At 46.3% G+C, this 19,378-nt stretch overlaps 1 protein-coding gene across 2 annotated transcripts in view; it reads left to right on the top strand.

Moving 5' to 3' along the window:
• Nucleotides 1–17,210, top strand: part of LOC139381813 (glutaredoxin 3-like) — a 37,247-nt gene extending 20,037 nt beyond the window's left edge. The window contains exons 4-12 of one of the 2 annotated variants that reach the window (XR_011628580.1): nucleotides 220–424; nucleotides 6,437–6,609; nucleotides 9,002–9,063; nucleotides 9,192–9,249; nucleotides 14,107–14,159; nucleotides 14,567–14,606; nucleotides 14,724–14,816; nucleotides 15,796–15,900; nucleotides 16,002–16,115. Coding sequence is in view for 1 of the 2 variants with exons in the window: in XM_071125590.1 (XP_070981691.1) it covers nucleotides 220–424; nucleotides 6,437–6,609; nucleotides 9,002–9,063; nucleotides 9,192–9,249; nucleotides 14,107–14,159; nucleotides 14,567–14,606; nucleotides 14,724–14,816; nucleotides 15,796–15,846 (735 nt within the window). In the remaining variant the exon portion in view is untranslated. Of the gene's footprint in view, nucleotides 1–219; nucleotides 425–6,436; nucleotides 6,610–9,001; nucleotides 9,064–9,191; nucleotides 9,250–14,106; nucleotides 14,160–14,566; nucleotides 14,607–14,723; nucleotides 14,817–15,795 lie in introns of both variants that reach the window. The other variant, XM_071125590.1, reaches the window with a different exon arrangement.
• The last annotated feature ends 2,168 nt before the right edge of the window (nucleotides 17,211–19,378 follow it).

Genomic DNA, 19,378 nt, shown 5'->3' with positions numbered 1-19,378 from the left:
AGGCCTTCACTGATGATTTAACATGCCAAACATTAAACTGGGAGAGGACTCCTGTCCTTGAATCTCTTTCTCTCTCTCTCTTTTTCTCGGCCTCTCTCTCTCTTTCTTGGATCTCTCTCTCAACCCTCCTCCTCTAGAATAATACAAACATGCAAACAAAAAGAAAAACCATTACGTTAAAATATTAATGTTATTTTTCTATCCTCTGGTGGGTCTCAGGGTGGCCAGAAGATTGACAGGCTGGACGGAGCTCATGCCCCAGAGCTGACCAGTAAGGTCCAGAGGCTGTCGGTCAGCTCGGGGGGGCTGGGCGGGCCAGGGGCGGAGCCCCCTAAAGAGGACCTTAATGAGCGTCTGAAGAGACTGATCAACGCAGCACCCTGCATGCTCTTCATGAAGGGCTCCCCCCAGGAACCCCGCTGCGGTAAATAGAGAGAGAGTGTGGGGGTGTGGTCTTCATGAACAGGCTCCCGCTGTGGAAAACACACAGGGGCCAGGCCTGGTAATTAGAGAGAGACAGGGGGATTGGTGGTGGTGGTGGAGGAGAGGCAGGCCTGGTGGTGGTGGTGGTGGAGGAGGAAAGGCAGGCCTGGTGGTGGTGGTGTAGGAGGAGGAAAGGCAGGCCTGGTGGTGGTGGTGTAGGAGGAGGAGAGGCAGGCCTGGTGGTGGTGGTGGAGGAGGAGGAGAGGCAGGCCTGGTGGTGGTGGTGGAGGAGGAGGAGAGGCAGGCCTGGTGGTGGTGGTGGAGGAGGAGGAGAGGCAGGCCTGGTGGTGGTGGTGGAGGAGGAGGAGAGGCAGGCCTGGTGGTGGAGAGGCAGGCCTGGTGGTGGTGGTGGAGGAGGGGAGGCAGGCCTGGTGGTGGTGGAGGAGAGGCAGGCCAGGTGGTGGTGGTGGTGGAGGAGGAGGAGGAGAGGCAGGCCTGGTGGTGGAGAGGCAGGCCTGGTGGTGGTGGTGGTGGAGGAGGGGAGGCAGGCCTGGTGGTGGTGGAGGAGAGGCAGGCCTGGTGGTGGAGGAGGAAAGGCAGGCCTGGTGGTGGTGGTGGAGAGGCAGGCCTGGTGGTGGAGGAGAGGCAGGCCTGGTGGTGGAGGAGAGGCAGGCCTGGTGGTGGAGGAGAGGCAGGCCTGGTGGTGGTGGTGGTGGAGGAGGGGAGGCAGGCCTGGTGGTGGTGGAGGAGAGGCAGGCCTGGTGGAGGAGGAGAGGCAGGCCTGGTGGTGGAGGAGAGGCAGGCCTGGTGGTGGAGGAGAGGCAGGCCTGGTGGTGGAGGAGAGGCAGGCCTGGTGGTGGTGGTGGTGGAGGAGGAGAGGCAGGCCTGGTGGTGGAGGAGGAGAGGCAGGCCTGGTGGTGGAGGAGAGGCAGGCCTGGTGGAGGAGGAGAGGCAGGCCTGGTGGTGGAGGAGAGGCAGGCCTGGTGGTGGAGGAGGAGAGGCAGGCCTGGTGGTGGAGGAGGAGAGGCAGGCCTGGTGGAGGAGGAGAGGCAGGCCTGGTGGTGGAGGAGAGGCAGGCCTGGTGGTGGAGGAGAGGCAGGCCTGGTGGTGGAGGAGAGGCAGGCCTGGTGGTGGAGGAGAGGCAGGCCTGGTGGTGGTGGTGGTGGAGGAGGAGAGGCAGGCCTGGTGGTGGAGGAGAGGCAGGCCTGGTGGTGGAGGAGAGGCAGGCCTGGTGGTGGAGGAGAGGCAGGCCTGGTGGTGGAGGAGAGGCAGGCCTGGTGGTGGTGGTGGTGGAGGAGGAGAGGCAGGCCTGGTGGTGGAGGAGAGGCAGGCCTGGTGGTGGAGGAGGAGAGGCAGGCCTGGTGGTGGTGGAGGAGAGGCAGGCCTGGTGGTGGAGGAGGACATTACACTGTAAGGGGTTGAGGTTCCACTCCCAACCACACCACTGTTTATAAGTATCAGTATTAGGTTCAAGGCAGTTTTAGTTTATAATCTAAACCCATAAGTGTTATTTTTCACCTCATCCTGAAATGTATCTCTAAATATTTTTCTTCTTTATAAAGAAGCCAAGTTGTAGTGTTTGTGAACTCTAGTTTAATCTATTCCCCACCAAGCCACGTGAGGCTGTGACTACGACCTCGCTAGTTCTTTAAAGAAGCCCTCTAAGAGGTTACACACTCATACACCATGTAGAACACATTCTCCTAACACATTACACGCTCTGTGTGTGTCTGTGAGTGTGTGTGTGTGAGTGTGAGTGAGTGTGTGTGTGTGTCTGTGTGTGTGTGTCTGTGTGTGTGTGTCTGTGAGTGTGTGTGTGTGTGTGTCTGTGAGTGTGTGTGTGTGTGTGTGTGTGTGTGTCTGTGAGTGTGTGTGTCTGAGTGTGTGTGTGTGTGTGTCTGTGAGTGTGTGTGTGTGTGTGTGTCTGAGTGTGTGTGTGTGTGTGTGTGTGTCTGAGTGTGTGTGTGTCTGAGTGTGTGTGTGTCTGAGTGTGTGTGTCTGTGTGTGTGTGTGTGTCTGAGTGTGTGTGTGTGTGTGTGTGTGTGTGTGTGTCTGTGAGTGTGTGTGTGTGTATGTGTGTCTGAGTGTGTGTGTGTGCGTGTGTGTGTCTGAGTGTGTGTGTGTGTGTGTTTGTGTGTGTGCATAATAACCTAACTTTCCTTGAAATAAGAAATCAGTTTTTTTATGTTCCTTTCTCCTGGAGCTGTATGGTCTGTCTGCGGTGCGCGACCCCCCCCTGACCCTTTAGGAGAAGGAGAGAGGGGCAACAACCCCTCGCCAATCAATCGTGCGTGTCTGGGTCTAGGATAGAGAGCCTCTAGCCAGAGAAAGCAGCTGGGTCTGGTGTAGTAGAAACAAGTTAATATAGTGGCATGTAGCTGAATAACCATTAGTTAGGGGCCTCTAGCTGTTTTATAATGAATTCCCCCATGAATGAATGAAGTATCAGAATGAGAGTTTCACTGCAGGCTCTACATGCAGGCAACATATCACCCCTCCTCTACTCCTGTTCCCTCTTTCTGTTCCCTTCTCTTTTTCTCTGCCTCTCTCGCTTTCTTTCTTGATCGCTCGCTCGCTCGCTCTCCTCTCCCTCTCTTTCTCCTCTCTCCCTCTCATTCTCCTCTCTCTCCCTCTTTCTCCTCTCTCCCTCTTTCTCCCTCTTTCCCCTCTCTCCCTCATTCTCCTCTCTCTCCCTCTTTCTCCTCTCTCCCTCTTTCTCCTCTCTCCCTCTTTCTCCTCTCCCTCTTTCTCCCTCTCTCTTTCTCCCTCTTTTCCCTCTCTCCCTCTTTCTCCTCTCTCCCTCTTTCTCCTCTCTCCCTCTTTCTCCTCTCCCTCCTTCTCCCTCTTTCCCCTCTCTCCCTCTTTCTCCTCTCTCCCTCTTTCTCCTCTCTCTTGCTGTCTTTCACTCGCTCTCCTCTCTCATTCTTTCTTTCTCTCGTTCTCTCCCTCCACCCTCGTTTCCATCTGTCTATTCCCCTCTGTCACAGTCTCTTCTCAAACACTGACTCACACTCATGTATCAAGGACATAACACATACCTGCCTCATATTTAAACAGTGATCCTGTCCATGCCAATGTGGACCCATGTCAGTCGTAAGATACACTGCATTTGGAAAGTATTCAGACCCCTTGACTTTTCCCACATTTTGTACGTTACAGCCTTATTCTAAAATTGACAACAAAAAAATGTCTCATTTCCTATCAATCTACACACAATACCCCATAATGACAAAGCAAAAACAAGTTTAAAAATGTTTGCTAATTTATTAAACATTAAAAAAGCGGATCATATTTACATAAGTATTCAGGCCCTTTACTCAGTACTTTGTTGAAGCACTTTTGGCAGCAATTACAACCTCAAGTCTTCTTGGGTATGACGCAACAAGCTTGGCACACCTGTATTTGGGGAGTTTCTCCCATTCTTCTCTGCAGATCCTCTCAAGCTCTGTCAGGTTGGATGGGGAGCGTCGCTGCACAGCTATTCTCAGGTCTCTCCAGAGATGTTCAATCGGATTCAAGTCCGGGCTACTCAAGGACATTCAGAGACTTGTCCCGAAGCTACTTCTGTGTTGTCTTGTCCGTGTGCTTAGGGTCATTGTCCTGATGGAAGGTGAACCTTCGCCCCAGTCTGAGGTCCTGAGCGCTGTTGAGCAGGTTTTCATGAAGGATCTCTCTGTACTTTGCTCCGTTCATCTTGCCCTCGATCCTGACTAGTCTCCCAGTTCCTCCCTCTGAAAAACATCCCCACAGCATGATGCTGCCACCACCATGCTTCACCGTAGGGATGGTGGCAGGTTTCCTCCAGACGTGATGGTTGGCTTTCAGGCCAAAGAGTTCAATCTTGGTTTCATCAGACCAGAGATTCTTGTTTCTCATGGTCTGAGAGTCTTTAGGTGCCTTTTGGCAAACTAAGCGGGCTGTGATGTGCCTTTTACTGAGGATTGGCTTCCGTCTGGCCACTACCGTAAAGGCCTGATTGGTGGAATACTGCAGAGATGGCTGTCCTTATGGAAGATTCTCCCATCTCTACAGAGGAGCTCTGTCAGAGTGACCATTGGGTTCTTGGTCACCTCCCTGACCAAGGCCCTTCTCCCCTGATTGCTCAGTTTGGCTGAGCGGCCAGCTCTAGGAAGAGTCTTTGTGGTTCCTAAGTTCTTCCATTTAAGAATGATGGAGGCCACTGTGTTCTTGGGAAAATTACTTAAAAATCATACAATGTGATTTTCTGGATTTTTGTTTTAGATTCCGTCTCTCACAGTTCAAGTGTACCTATGATAAAAATTACAGACCTCTACATGCTTTGTAAGTAGGAAAACCTGCACAATCGGCAGTGTATCAAATAATCAAATCAAATCAAATTGATTTATATAGCCCTTCGTACATCAGCTGATATCTCAAAGTGCTGTACAGAAACCCAGCCTAAAACCCCAAACACCAAGCAATGCAGGTGTAGAAGCACGGTGGCTAGGAAAAACTCCCATGAAAGGCCAAAACCTAGGAAGAAACCTAGAGAGGAACCAGGCTATGTTGGGTGGCCAGTCCTCTTCTGGCTGTGCCGGGTGGAGATTATAACAGAACATGGCCAAGATGTTCAAATGTTCATAAATGACCAGCATGCTCCAATAATAATAAGGCAGAACAGTTGAAACTGGAGCAGCAGCACGGCCAGGTGGACTGGGGACAGCAAGGAGTCATCATGTCAGGTAGTAGTGAGGCATGGTCCTAGGGCTCAGGTCCTCCGAGAGAAAGAAAGAGAGAAAGAGAGAATTAGAGAGAGCACACTTAAATTCACACAGGACACTGAATAGGACAGGAGAAGTACTCCAGATATAACAAACTGACCCTAGCCCCCCGACACATAAACTACTGCAGCATAAATACTGGAGGCTGAGACAGGAGGGGGCTGAGACAAATAATTGCTCTCCCCACTGTATGTATCTATATACACACTTTGTATTACTTAAAATGAATGTGATGATACCAGGCTAGAGTTTGGGACCATCTTTATTTTAGCTTTTCTTGTCTTGTTCATGTGTTTCCAAATGGCCCTTTTTATATGAGGGTAACAAACATGCTGCTGACCAAACTCATCTGCAATTATGTCCTGACTTAATATCCTGACTCTGTTCATATGGACATACAATAACATTAAACTAACAACCTGACTTAATATCCTGACTCTGTTGTTCATATGAACATACAATAACATTAAACTAACAACCTGATTTAATATCCTGACTCTGTTGTTCCTATAAACATACAATAACATTAAACTAACAACCTGAGTTAATATATATTTAATATCCTGACTCTGTTGTTCATATGAACATACAATAACATTAAACTAACAACCTGATTTAATATCCTGACTCTGTTGTTCCTATAAACATACAATAACATTAAACTAACAACCTGAGTTAATATATATTTAATATCCTGACTCTGTTGTTCCTATTAACATAAAATAACATTGAACTAACAACCCGTTGATTTCTCCTCAGCCGCGCTTTTCAAGGACCATGCTATCCAGTATAACAGCCGTGTCTTATACTAGGTTTACAAACACACTGTGTTGTCCCCATCACCCAGGTTTCAGCTGTCAGATAGTGGCGCTTTTCAAGGACCATGCTATCCAGTATAACTGCCGTGTCTTATACTAGGTTTACAAACACACTGTGTTCTCCCCATCACCCAGGTTTCAGCCGTCAGATTGTAGTTCTATTGAAGTATCATGCTATCCAGTATAACTGCCGTGTCTTATACTAGGTTTACAAACACACTGTGTTGTCCCCATCACCCAGGTTTCAGCCGTCAGATAGTGGCGCTTTTCAAGGACCATGCCATCCAGTATAACAGCCGTGTCTTATACTATGTTTACAAACACACTGTGTTGTCCCCATCACCCAGGTTTCAGCCGTCAGATAGTGGCGCTTTTCAAGGACCATGCCATCCAGTATAACAGCCGTGTCTTATACTAGGTTTACAAACACACTGTGTTCTCCCCATCACCCAGGTTTCAGCCGTCAGATAGTGGCGCTATTCAAGGACCATGCCATCCAGTTCAGCAGTTTTGACATCCTGTCAGACGAGGAAGTGAGAGGGGGGCTGAAGACCTTCTCCAACTGGCCCACCTACCCTCAGGTTTACGTTAACGGAGAACTCGTAGGGGGACTGGACATTGTCAAGGTGAGTCATGTTAAACACACATTTTTCTTCGAGTCTATAGACATTATACCAGCATCCCGGAATCGCCTCTTCACTGTTGATGTTAAGACGGATGTTTTGCCTAGAAGGCCAGCATCCCGGAATCGCCTCTTCACTGTTGATGTTGAGACGGATGTTTTGCCTAGAAGGCCAGCATCCCGGAATCGCCTCTTCACTGTTGATGTTGAGACGGATGTTTTGCCTAGAAGGCCAGCATCCCGGAATCGCCTCTTCACTGTTGATGTTGAGACGGATGTTTTGCCTAGAAGGCCAGCATCCCAGAATCGCCTCTTCACTGTTGATGTTGAGACGGATGTTTTGCGGGTCCTATTTAATGAAGCTGCCAGTTGAGAACTTGTGAGGCGTCTGTTTCTCAAACTAGACACTCTAATGTACTTGTCCTCTTGCTCAGTTGTGCAGTTGTTCTTTGGACACTGTGTTAACTAACTCTCCTTCCGTGGCCTCCAACTGCTCTTAAACGCTAGTAAAACTAAATGCTTGCTCTTCAACCGATCGCTGCCCACACCTGCCCGCCCGCCCGTCCAGTATCACTACTCTGGACGGGTCTGACTTAGAATATGTGGACAATTACAAATACCTAGGTGTCTGGTTAGACTGTAAACTCTCCTTCCAGACTCACATTAAGCATCTCCAATCCAAAATTAAATCTAGAATCGGCTTCCTATATCGCAACAAAGCCTCCTTCACTCATGCTGCCAAACACACCCTCGTAAAACTGACTATCCTGCCGATCCTTGACTTCGGCGATGTCATTTACAAAATAGCCCCCAACATTCTGCTCAGCAAACTGGATGCAGTCTATCACAGTGCCTTCCGTTTTGTCACCAAAGCCCCATACACCACCCACCACTGCGACCTGTATGCTCTCGTTGGCTGGCCTTCGCTTCATATTCGCCGCCAAACCCACTGGCTCCAGGTCATCTATAAGTCTTTGCTAGGTAAAGCTCCGCCTTATCTCAGTTCACTGGTCACTATAGCAACACCCATCCGTAGCACGCACTGCAGCAGGTATATTTCACTGGTCATCCCCAAAGCCAATTTCTCCTTTGGCCGCCTTTCCTTCCAGTTGTCTGCTGCCAATGACTGGAACGAACTGCAAAAATCACTGAAATTGCGTTGCACTGCTTTGCTTTATCTTGGCCAGGTCGCAGTTGTAAATGAGAACTTGTTCTACTACTCGGTGAAAGAAATAAATACATTTTTTTTAAATGATGAACTTGGATTAGCTAACACAACCTTGCCATTGGAACACAGGAGTGATGGTTGCTGATAATGGGCCTCTGTACGCCTATGTAGATATTCCATAAAAAATATGCCATTTCCAGCTACAGTTGTCATTTACAACATTAACAATGTCTACACTGTATTTCTGATCAATTTGATGTTGTTTTAATGGACAAAAATGTGCTTTTCTTTAAAAAACAAAGACATTTCTAAGTGGCCACAAACTTTTGAACGGTAGTGTGTGTGTTTTAGTGTGATTCAGACTGTAGGTGTGTGTATTAGTGTGATTCAGACTGTAGGTGTGTGTGTTAGTGTGATTCAGACTGTAGGTGTGTGTTTTCGTGTGATTCAGACTGTAGGTGTGTGTGTTAGTGTGATTCAGACTGTAGGTGTGTGTTTTCGTGTGATTCAGACTGTAGGTGTGTGTATTAGTGTGATTCAGACTGTAGGTGTGTGTATTAGTGTGATTCAGACTGTAGGTGTGTGTGTTAGTGTGATTCAGACTGTAGGTGTGTGTGTTAGTGTGATTCAGACTGTAGGTGTGTGTTTTAGTGTGATTCAGACTAGGTGTGTGTGTGAGTGTGATTCAGACTGTAGGTGTGTGTATTAGTGTGATTCAGACTGTAGGTGTGTGTATTAGTGTGATTCAGACTGTAGGTGTGTGTATTAGTGTGATTCAGACTGTAGGTGTGTGTGTTAGTGTGATTCAGACTGTAGGTGTGTGTATTAGTGTGATTCAGACTGTAGGTGTGTGTATTAGTGTGATTCAGACTGTAGGTGTGTGTATTAGTGTGATTCAGACTGTAGGCGTGTGTATTAGTGTGATTCAGACTATAGGTGTGTGTATTAGTGTGATTCAGACTGTAGGTGTGTGTTTTAGTGTGATTGAGACTGTAGGTGTGTGTTTTAGTGTGATTCAGACTGTAGGTGTGTGTGTGTTAGTGTGATTCAGACTGTAGGTGTGTGTGTTAGTGTGATTCAGACTGTAGGTGTGTGTGTTAGTGTGATTCAGACTGTAGGTGTGAGTGTGATTCAGACTGTAGGTGTGTGTGTTAGTGTGTAGGTACAGTAGAACGAAGGGCCTCTGCAGTGACCCAGTGACCCATCTCAGTGTTGATACCTGTTGTAGGAACTAGCTGAATCTGGAGAGCTGGAGAATACCTGTCCCAAGGCTGTCACACTGGAGCACAGGTAAAACACACACACACACAGACTCACACACACACACACACACACACACACACACACACACACACACGCACACGTGGAAGATGGCACGTTGTATTGTGTGACTTATGGACTGTCCTTATAACCTCCAGGTTGAAGTCGACCATCAACAGGAGTCCAGTCATGCTGTTCATGAAGGGCAATAAAGAGGTACGTAGGTGTCACTGTATCATAACAGGGCAATAAAGAGGTGCGTAGGTGTCACTATATCATAACAGGACAATAAAGAGGTACGTAGGTGTCACTATATCATAACAGGACAATAAAGAGGTATGTAGGTGTCACTATATAACAGGACAATAAAGAGGTATGTAGGTGTCACTATATCATAACAGGACAATAAAGAGGTATGTAGGTGTCACTATATAACAGGACAATAAAGAGGTGTGTAGGTGTCACTATATAACAGGACAATAAAGAGGTATGTAGGTGTCACTATATAACAGGGCAATAAAGAGGTGTGTAGGTGTCACTATATAACAGGACAATAAAGAGGTGTGTAGGTGTCACTATATAACAGGACAATAAAGAGGTATGTAGGTGTCACTATATAACAGGACAATAAAGAGGTATGTAGGTGTCACTATATAACAGGACAATAAAGAGGTATGTAGGTGTCACTGTATCATAACAGGGCAATAAAGAGGTACGTAGGTGTCACTATATAACAGGACAATAAAGAGGTACAGTGCCTTGCGAAAGTATTCGGCCCCCTTGAACTTTGCGACCTTTTGCCACATTTCAGGCTTCAAACATAAAGATATAAAACTGTATTTTTTTGTGAAGAATCAACAACAAGTGGGACACAATCATTAAGTGGAACGGCATTTATTGGATATTTCAAACATTTTTAACAAATCAAAAACTGAAAAATTGGGCGTGCAAAATTATTCAGCCCCCTTAAATTAATACTTTGTAGCGCCACCTTTTGCTGCGATTACAGCTGTAAGTCGCTTGGGGTATGTCTCTATCAGTTTTGCACATCGAGAGACTGAAATGTTTTCCCATTCCTCCTTGCAAAACAGCTCGAGCTCAGTGAGGTTGGATGGAGAGCATTTGTGAACAGCAGTTTTCAGTTCTTTCCACAGATTCTCGATTGGATTCAGGTCTGGACTTTGACTTGGCCATTCTAACACCTGGATATGTTTATTTTTGAACCATTCCATTGTAGATTTTGCTTTATGTTTTGGATCATTGTCTTGTTGGAAGACAAAGCTCCGTCCCAGTCTCAGGTCTTTTGCAGACTCCATCAGGTTTTCTTCCAGAATGGTCCTGTATTTGGCTCCATCCATCTTCCCATCAATATTAACCATCTTCCCTGTCCCTGCTGAAGAAAAGCAGGCCCAAACCATGATGCTGCCACCACCATGTTTGACAGTGGGGATGGTGTGTTCAGCTGTGTTGTTTTTACGCCAAACATAACGTTTTGCATTGTTGCCAAAAAGTTCAATTTTGGTTTCATCTGACCAGAGCACCTTCTTCCACATGTTTGGTGTGTCTCCCAGGTGGCTTGTGGCAAACTTTAAACGACACTTTTTATGGATATCTTTAAGAAATGGCTTTCTTCTTGCCACTCTTCCATAAAGGCCAGATTTGTGCAATATACGACTGATTGTTGTCCTATGGACAGAGTCTCCCACCTCAGCTGTAGATCTCTGCAGTTCATCCAGAGTGATCATGGGCCTCTTGGCTGCATCTCTGATCAGTCTTCTCCTTGTATGAGCTGAAAGTTTAGAGGGACGGCCAGGTCTTGGTAGATTTGCAGTGGTCTGATACTCCTTCCATTTCAATATTATCGCTTGCACAGTGCTCCTTGGGATGTTTAAAGCTTGGGAAATCTTTTTGTATCCAAATCCGGCTTTAAACTTCTTCACAACAGTATCTCGGACCTGCCTGGTGTGTTCCTTGTTCTTCATGATGCTCTCTGCGCTTTTAACGGACCTCTGAGACTATCACAGTGCAGGTGCATTTATACGGAGACTTGATTACACACAGGTGGATTGTATTTATCATCATTAGTCATTTAGGTCAACATTGGATCATTCAGAGATCCTCACTGAACTTCTGGAGAGAGATTGCTGCACTGAAAGTAAAGGGGCTGAATAATTTTGCACGCCCAATTTTTCAGTTTTTGATTTGTTAAAAAAGTTTGAAATATCCAATAAATGTCGTTCCACTTCATGATTGTGTCCCACTTGTTGTTGATTCTTCACAAAAAAATACAGTTTTATATCTTTATGTTTGAAGCCTGAAATGTGGCAAAAGGTCGCAAAGTTCAAGGGGGCCGAATACTTTCGCAAGGCACTGTACGTAGGTGTCACTATATAACAGGACAATAAACCTGTGTGTTTGTTTGGTCTGTGTACTTAATTAATGGAATAGAATGGGGGCAGCAGGTAGCCTAGTGGTTAGAGCGTTGGACTTGTAACCGAAAGGTTGCTAGATCGAATACCTGAGCTGACAAGGAAAAATTCTGTCATTCTGCCCCTGAACAAGGCAGTTATCCCACTGTTCCTAGGCCGTCATTGTAAATAAGAATTTGTTCTTAGCTGACTTGCCTAAAAATATATGTGTATATTTATATATAAAATGGAATAGAAAAGGAGAATAGGACTTGAATATAATTGCAGCTAATCATAAATAAATGCTATGCACAAACATACAGGCTTGTGTTTGGCCTATATAATACTATTCTAATATAACTCCAGTACGTTACTTCAAGAGGTACCAGTTGGCCTATATAATACTATATAATACTATATAATACTATTCTAATATAACTCCAGTACATTACTTCAAGAGGTACCAGTTGGCCTATATAATACTATATAATACTATTCTAATATAACTCCAGTACGTTACTTCAAGAGGTACCAGTTGGCCTATATAATACTATATAATACTATTCTAATATAACTCCAGTACGTTACTTCAAGAGGTACCAGTTGGCCTATATAATACTATATAATACTATTCTAATATAACTCCAGTACATTACTTCAAGAGAGGTACCAGTTGGCCTATATAATACTATATAATACTATTCTAATATAACTCCAGTACATTACTTCAAGAGGTACCAGTTGGCCTATATAATACTATATAATACTATATAATACTATTCTAATATAACTCCAGTACATTACTTCAAGAGGTACCAGTTGGCCTATATAATACTATATAATACTATTCTAACATAACTCCAGTACATTACTTCAAGAGGTACCAGTTGGCCTATATAATACTATTCTAACATAACTCCAGTACATTACTTCAAGAGGTACCAGTTGGCCTATATAATACTATTCTAACATAACTCCAGTACATTACTTCAAGAGGTACCAGTTGGCCTATATAATACTATATAATACTATTCTAATATAACTCCAGTACATTACTTCAAGAGGTACCAGTTGGCCTATATAATACTATTCTAACATAACTCCAGTACATTACTTCAAGAGGTACCAGTTGGCCTATATAATACTATATAATACTATTCTAACATAACTCCAGTACATTACTTCAAGAGAGGTACCAGTTGGCCTATATACTCTGCCAATCTAGTAGATAAGGACAATTGGTATTGCATACATTTCAACTGAATTGAGGCTAATCTGAAATCAATAATGTTCTGCACCTCACAGAGCAGTGGGAACACCCCCCCTCACACACACACACACACACACACACAGACACTAATGGTTCAGGAGTACCTCCCCCCTCCTACCTCTTCATATTGATTGCTGCTGCTCACAGATGAAGAGTAGTTTAAACCAGGTCCCCTGTGAATCCCGTCTCTCCCTTTTCACTCGCTGGGGTTCTATTTGTAGATACGGATCTATATTTAGTTTTCCATTTCTTAAAAGACCGTTTCTAAGTGGGGTCCTGTGAAACCAATAGGAGTTGAAGACCGTTTCTAAGTGGGGTCCTGTCAAACCAATAGGAGTTGAAGACCGTTTCTAAGTGGGGTCCTGTCAAACCAATAGGAGTTGAAGACCGTTTCTAAGTGGGGTCCTGTCAAACCAATAGGAGTTGAAGACCGTTTCTAAGTGGGGTCCTGTCAAACCAATAGGAGTTGAAGACCGTTTCTAAGTGGGGTCCTGTGAAACCAATAGGAGTTGAAGACCGTTTCTAAGTGGGGTCCTGTCAAACCAATAGGAGTTGAAGACCGTTTCTAAGTGGGGTCCTGTGAAACCAATAGGAGTTGAAGACCGTTTCTAAGTGGGGTCCTGTGAAACCAATAGGAGTTGAAGACCGTTTCTAAGTGGGGTCCTGTGAAACCAATAGGAGTTGAAGACCGTTTCTAAGTGGGGTCCTGTGAAACCAATAGGAGTTGAAGACCGTTTCTAAGTGGGGTCCTGTGAAACCAATAGGAGTTGAAGACCGTTTCTAAGTGGGGTCCTGTGAAACCAATAGGAGTTGAAGACCGTTTCTAAGTGGGGTCCTGTGAAACCAATAGGAGTTGAAGACCGTTTCTAAGTGGGGTCCTGTGAAACCAATAGCAGTGGAAACTTGCTCAATGAAAGCTTGCGTTTGGTTTCATTCTGGAGGGAAGAAGTCCTAACTCCTCCTGCTTAACGAGGCAAGTCAATTAAGAACAAATTCTTATTTACATTGACGGCCTAGGAACAGGGCCTTGTTCAGAATGACATATTTCTTACCTCGTTAGCTCGGGGATTCGATCTGGCAACCTTTCGGGTTTCTGGCCCAACGCTCTAACCACTAGGCTACCTGCCGCCACTTATCCATGTGTTATCTTGAAAGCATTTCTCCTACTCACACAGAAAGCACCAATTTGTTTTTGAAATTATCTTTGTTTTAAAAAGAAACATTGCTTCCTGTGATTTTGTTCCACAATAAAATGGTTTTGTGTGGATTCACCTGTTGAAGGATCTGAATTGAGTTAATATATTAAATATAAAGTGTATGTTCTTTGTTAAGATATGGGTATGATTAAGTTATCTGTTTGTTTTCTAAAGTCTGTTTTTCTTCCTGTATCTGTAGCAAGCCAAATGTGGATTCAGTCTTCAGATACTGGAGATAATGAACAGCGCAGGGTGAGATGACACCACTATATCACGATACTGGAGATAATGAACAGCTCAGGGTGACATAACACAAATATATCATGATACTGGAGATAATGAACAGCTCAGGGTGAGAACACCACTATATCACGATACTGGAGATAATGAACAGCTCAGGGTGAGATAACACCACTATATCACGATACTGGAGATAATGAACAGCTCAGGGTGAGATAACACCACTATATCATGATACTGGAGATAATGAACAGGGTGAGGTAACACCACTATATCATGATCATGAACAGCTCAGTTCATTATATCATGTCTGTGTTTATAATAATGGTTAATATCATGTCTGTGTTTATAATAATGGTTAATATCATGTCTGTGTTTATAATAATGGTTAATATCTTCCCTGTGTTTCCTGTTTTCAGGGTGGAATATAGCACCTTTGATATCCTGGAAGATGAGGAGGTAAAAGAGGCTGTATCTGTCTATGACATTTGCAAAACCATGTTGGTGAAACCTAAAGATGTTTTTCTACATGTTAACATGGTTTTCTTCATTTATCTTCCAATCACCAACGTCCAGGTTAGACAGGGTCTAAAGACATACTCAAACTGGCCAACGTACCCTCAGCTATACGTCAATGGGGAACTCATTGGCGGGCTGGACATTGTGAAGGTGAGAAGTGATTTTTGTTTTACACCTCAGACCATAATTGCGCTTATTACCTCCACTTAGTTCTGGACTAGTCTGAATATGTCTATAAACCATTCACAATGGAGATTGTCCATTTAAAATAGCTTTTTAGTCCTAAACTAGGCTGAATCTGGTGTCTGGGGAAACGAACCCTTATAGGATCAGCCAGGTATGTCACAGTGTCACAGACAGAGGCAACAGCAGTACCACAGACTCTCCACCAGGTGTCACTAAAGCACCGTGTTCTGTTTTCTTAGCCTGCTTAATGTCGTCATGCCATGTACAGTCAGACAGGCAGCATGGAGGGGGGGCGGGGGGGGTCATCCTCGGTAGTAAAAAGCACAGAGGAAAAGATTGGTGTAATGTAAATACCAAGGTTTCTTAGTGAACTACATTAAACCATGCTAAGGGAAGGTTACACAACATTGAGATAGTAAGGTCCCCAGTGTGCGTCTAACTGTAATCCTCTGTTTGGATATGCCTACTTATTTCACCAAGGGCCTTGCTTTGCATAAACTAGGCCTGTAGTCCGGCTGGGTTTAAAGCAGCGTATTGCCCAGCAGTGGCTAGTGATTGATGTCAGCTGGAGTTCAGTTTTAATAGATCACCTGTCAATCACGGTTCTTTATAAGGACTGCATTGTGATAACATGTCACTGAGTTTCAGGAGACAGTAGTTCTCTGTGTATCTATCTATACATAATTTAATGAGACAGGAGTTCTCTGTGTATCTATCTATACATAGTTTAATGAGACAGGAGTTATCTGTGTATCTATACATAGTTAGTTTCATGAGACAGGAGTTCTCTGTGTATCTATACATAGTTATTGTGCATCAATAGAGTATTTGTTTCTGATGCTGTTGGAAGGTTACATGACAGGTCCAGTAGGCTGTTATTTTCTCATGTATCAGCTGGTATGAAGATCAGACCTGTATTGACATGTGTTCTGTGTTTTTACAGGAGCTTAAAGACAGTGGAGACCTTTCTTCTGTCCTGAGGGGTGAATGCTAGGTTCCTGTAGTACTGTGATGGGAATGAGCTATGGACTACTGCACTCTTCCTTCCCCTCTCTACCCTCTTCATTCCCCTCTCTACCTTCCTCTTCCTCTCTCTGCCCTGTTCTTCCTCTCTCTAACCTCTTCGCCCTCTCTCTAACCTCTTCGCCCTCTCTCTACCCTCTTCTTCCTCTCTCTATCCTCTTCTTCCTCTCTCTACCATTTTCTTCCCCTCTCTACCCTCTTCTTCCTCTCTCTACCCTCTTCTTCCTCTCTCTAACCTCTTCGCCCTCTCTCTACCCTCCTCTTCCCATCTCTACCCTCCTCTTCCCCTCTCTATCCTCTTCCCCTCTCTATCCTCTTCCCCTCTCTACCCTCCTCTTCCCCTCTCTACCCTCCTCTTCCCCTCTCTACCCTCCTCTTCCCCTCTCTATCCTCTTCCCCTCTCTACCCTCCTCTTCCCCTCTCTACCATCCTCTTCCCCTCTCTACCATCCTCTTCCCCTCTCTACCATCCTCTTCCCCTCTCTACCATCCTCTTCCCCTCTCTACCATCCTCTTCCCCTCTCTACCCTCCTCTTCCCCTCTCTATCCTCTTCCCCTCTCTACCCTCCTCTTCCCCTCTATATCCTCTTCCCCTCTCTACCCTCCTCTTCCCCTCTCTACCCTCCTCTTCCCCTCTCTACCCTCATCTTCCCCTCTCTACCCTCCTCTTCCCCTCTCTACCCTCCTCTTCCCCTCTCTACCCTCTCTACCCTCCTCTTCCCCTCTCTATCTTCCTCTTCCCCTTTCTACCCTCCTCTTCCCCTCTCTACCCTCTTCCCTTCTCTATCCTCTTCCCCTCTCCATCTTCCTCCCCTCTCTATCCTCTTCCCCTCTCTACCCTCCTCTTCCCCTCGCTACCCTCCTCTTCCCCTCTCTACCCTCATCTTCCCCTCTCTACCCTCCTCTTCCCCTCTCTACCCTCCTCTTCCCCTCTCTACCCTCTCTACCCTCCTCTTCCCCTCTCTATCTTCCTCTTCCCCTTTCTACCCTCCTCTTCCCCTCTCTACCCTCCTCTTCCCCTCTCTATCCTCCTCTTCCCCTCTATCCTCTTCCCCTCTCTACCCTCTTCCCTTCTCTATCCTCTTCCCCTCTCCATCTTCCTCCCCTCTCTATCCTCTTCCCCTCTCTACCCTCCTCTTCCCCTCGCTACCCTCCTCTTCCCCTCTCTATCCTCCTCTTCCCCTCTCTACCCTTTTCTCTACCCCTCTCTGAAATACATGGTATATTATCCATCCATTGATTTTTCTGAACTTAGCACAGGTGTCCAAATTAACCTGATTGATCAAACTGCATTCTGCCACCAGCTGCAAATATAATAAAGTCATCCATGATGCTACCTGACTGGTTTCCTTATGTCTTTTGAACCTTAAAGAACACAGCAGTCAGAGCAAAGAACTAGAACCTTAGAGAACACAGCAGTCAGAGCAAAGAACTAGAACCTTAGAGAACACAGCAGTCAGAGCAAAGAACTAGAACCTTAGAACACAGCAGTTAGAGCAAAGAACTGGAACCTTAGAGAACACAGCAGTCAGAGAAAAGAACTAGAACCTTAGAACACAGCAGCTAGAGCAAAGAACTAGAACCTTAGAGAACACAGCAGTCAGAGCAAAGAACTAGAACCTTAGTGAACACAGCAGTCAGAGCAAAGAACTAGAACCTTAGTGAACACAGCAGTCAGAGCAAAGAACTAGAACCTTAGTGAACACAGCAGTCAGAGCAAAGAACTAGAACCTTAGTGAACACAGCAGTCAGAGCAAAGAACTAGAACCTTAGTGAACACTGCAGTCAGAGCAAAGAACTAGAACCTTAGAGAACACTGCAGTCAGAGCAAAGAACTAGAACCTTAGAACACAGCAGTCAGAGCAAAGAACTAGAACCTTAGAGAACACAGCAGTCATAGCAAAGGGAGGTCCGTGGGGCGACGCACAATTGGCCTAGCATCATCCGTGTTAGGGAAAAATTGGCGGTAGGGATATTCTTGTCTCATCGCACACTAGCGACTCCTGTGGCGGGCTGGGCGCAATGTGCGCTGTCCAGGTCGCTAGGGGAATGGTGTTTCCTCCGACACTGACTGGCGGCTGGCTCCCGGGTTGGATGCGGGCTGTGTTAAGAAGCAGTTGGTTGTGTTTCTGTTTCCATTGATCATCCTTGAGATGTTTCTACAACTTGATTGGAATCAACCTGTGGTAAATTCAATTGATTGGACATGATTTGGAAAGGCACACAGCTGTCTATTTAAGGTCACACAGTTGACAGTGTGTGTCAGAGCAAAAACCAAGCCATGAGGTCGAAGGAAATGTCCGTAGAGCTCCGAGACAGGATTGTGTCGAGGCACGGATCTGGGGAAGGGTACCAAAACATTTCTGCAGCATTCAAGGTCCCCAAGAACACAGTGACCTCCATTTTTAAATGGAAGCATTTTGGAACCACCAAGACTCGTCCTAAACCTGGCTGGCTGGTCAAACTGAGCAATCGGAGGAGAAGGGCCTTGGTCGGTGGGTGGGTGGGTGGGTCGGTCGGTCGGTCGGTGGGTGGGTCGGTTGGTCGGTGGGTGGGTGGGTGGGTGGGTCGGTCGGTGGGGGGGTTGGTGAGTGGGTGGGTGGGTCGGTCGGTCGGTGGGTCGGTCGGTCGGTGGGTCGGTCGGTGGGTGGGTGGGTCGGTCGGTGGGGGGGTGGGTCGGTGGGTGGGTGGGTGGGTCGGTCGGTCGTTCGGTGGGTCGGTCGGTTGGTCGGTGGGTGGGTGAGTGGGTGGGTCGGTCGGTGGGGGGGTCGGTCGGTCGGTCGGTGGGTCGGTCGGTGGGTGGGTGGGTGGGTCGGTCGATCGGTGGGTCGGTCGATCGGTGGGTCGGTCGGTCGGTCGGTTGGTCGGTGCTCTGCACACCGGAGTCAATGTAAGTAAACAAAGCATTCATATTAATTGCCGGTGGTGAGCCGGGTGTCCGTGTGCTCACCTCACCTGATACACACACACACACACACACACACACACACACACACACACACACACACACACACCTGGCTCTAAGCCAGGGGCCTAGTGGTGGTGCCATTAGGGCTGAACAGCCACCCTCATCTTCCCCTCATCCTCCCTACTCCTCCTCATTTTCCTCTCCTGACTTGGAGTACATCTGTGTGTCTCCTGAGGTAATTCTGGTAATTCTGGTTCTCCACTGTGTGACTGACTGAGGCCCTGTGTTACCCTCCTCCTCCTTCTCTTCCTTCCCTCCTCAATTTCCTCTTCCACCTCTACTCATCCCAGCCTCCTCACATACCATGGTATTTACTCAACACAGCTCTCTCTTGCTCCCTCTCTCGAACACTAGCACACACACACACACACACACACACACACACACACACACACACACATCCTCTCTCCACACGACTGTGCTCAGGAGGACTGTCTCCTCTCCACCAAATCACTCAGATTGCCATGTTGTTATTCCAGTCTGTTAGTGACTGCTGACAGAGAGATGCTGCCTGTTAGTGAGTGCTGACAGAGAGA

The sequence above is a fragment of the Oncorhynchus clarkii genome, chromosome 23 (assembly GCF_045791955.1).
Source record: "Oncorhynchus clarkii lewisi isolate Uvic-CL-2024 chromosome 23, UVic_Ocla_1.0, whole genome shotgun sequence".
Taxonomy (NCBI): Eukaryota; Metazoa; Chordata; class Actinopteri; order Salmoniformes; family Salmonidae; genus Oncorhynchus; species Oncorhynchus clarkii.
The sequence above is the reverse complement of the archived record's forward strand: the minus strand, read 5'-3'. Positions and strand labels throughout refer to the sequence as shown.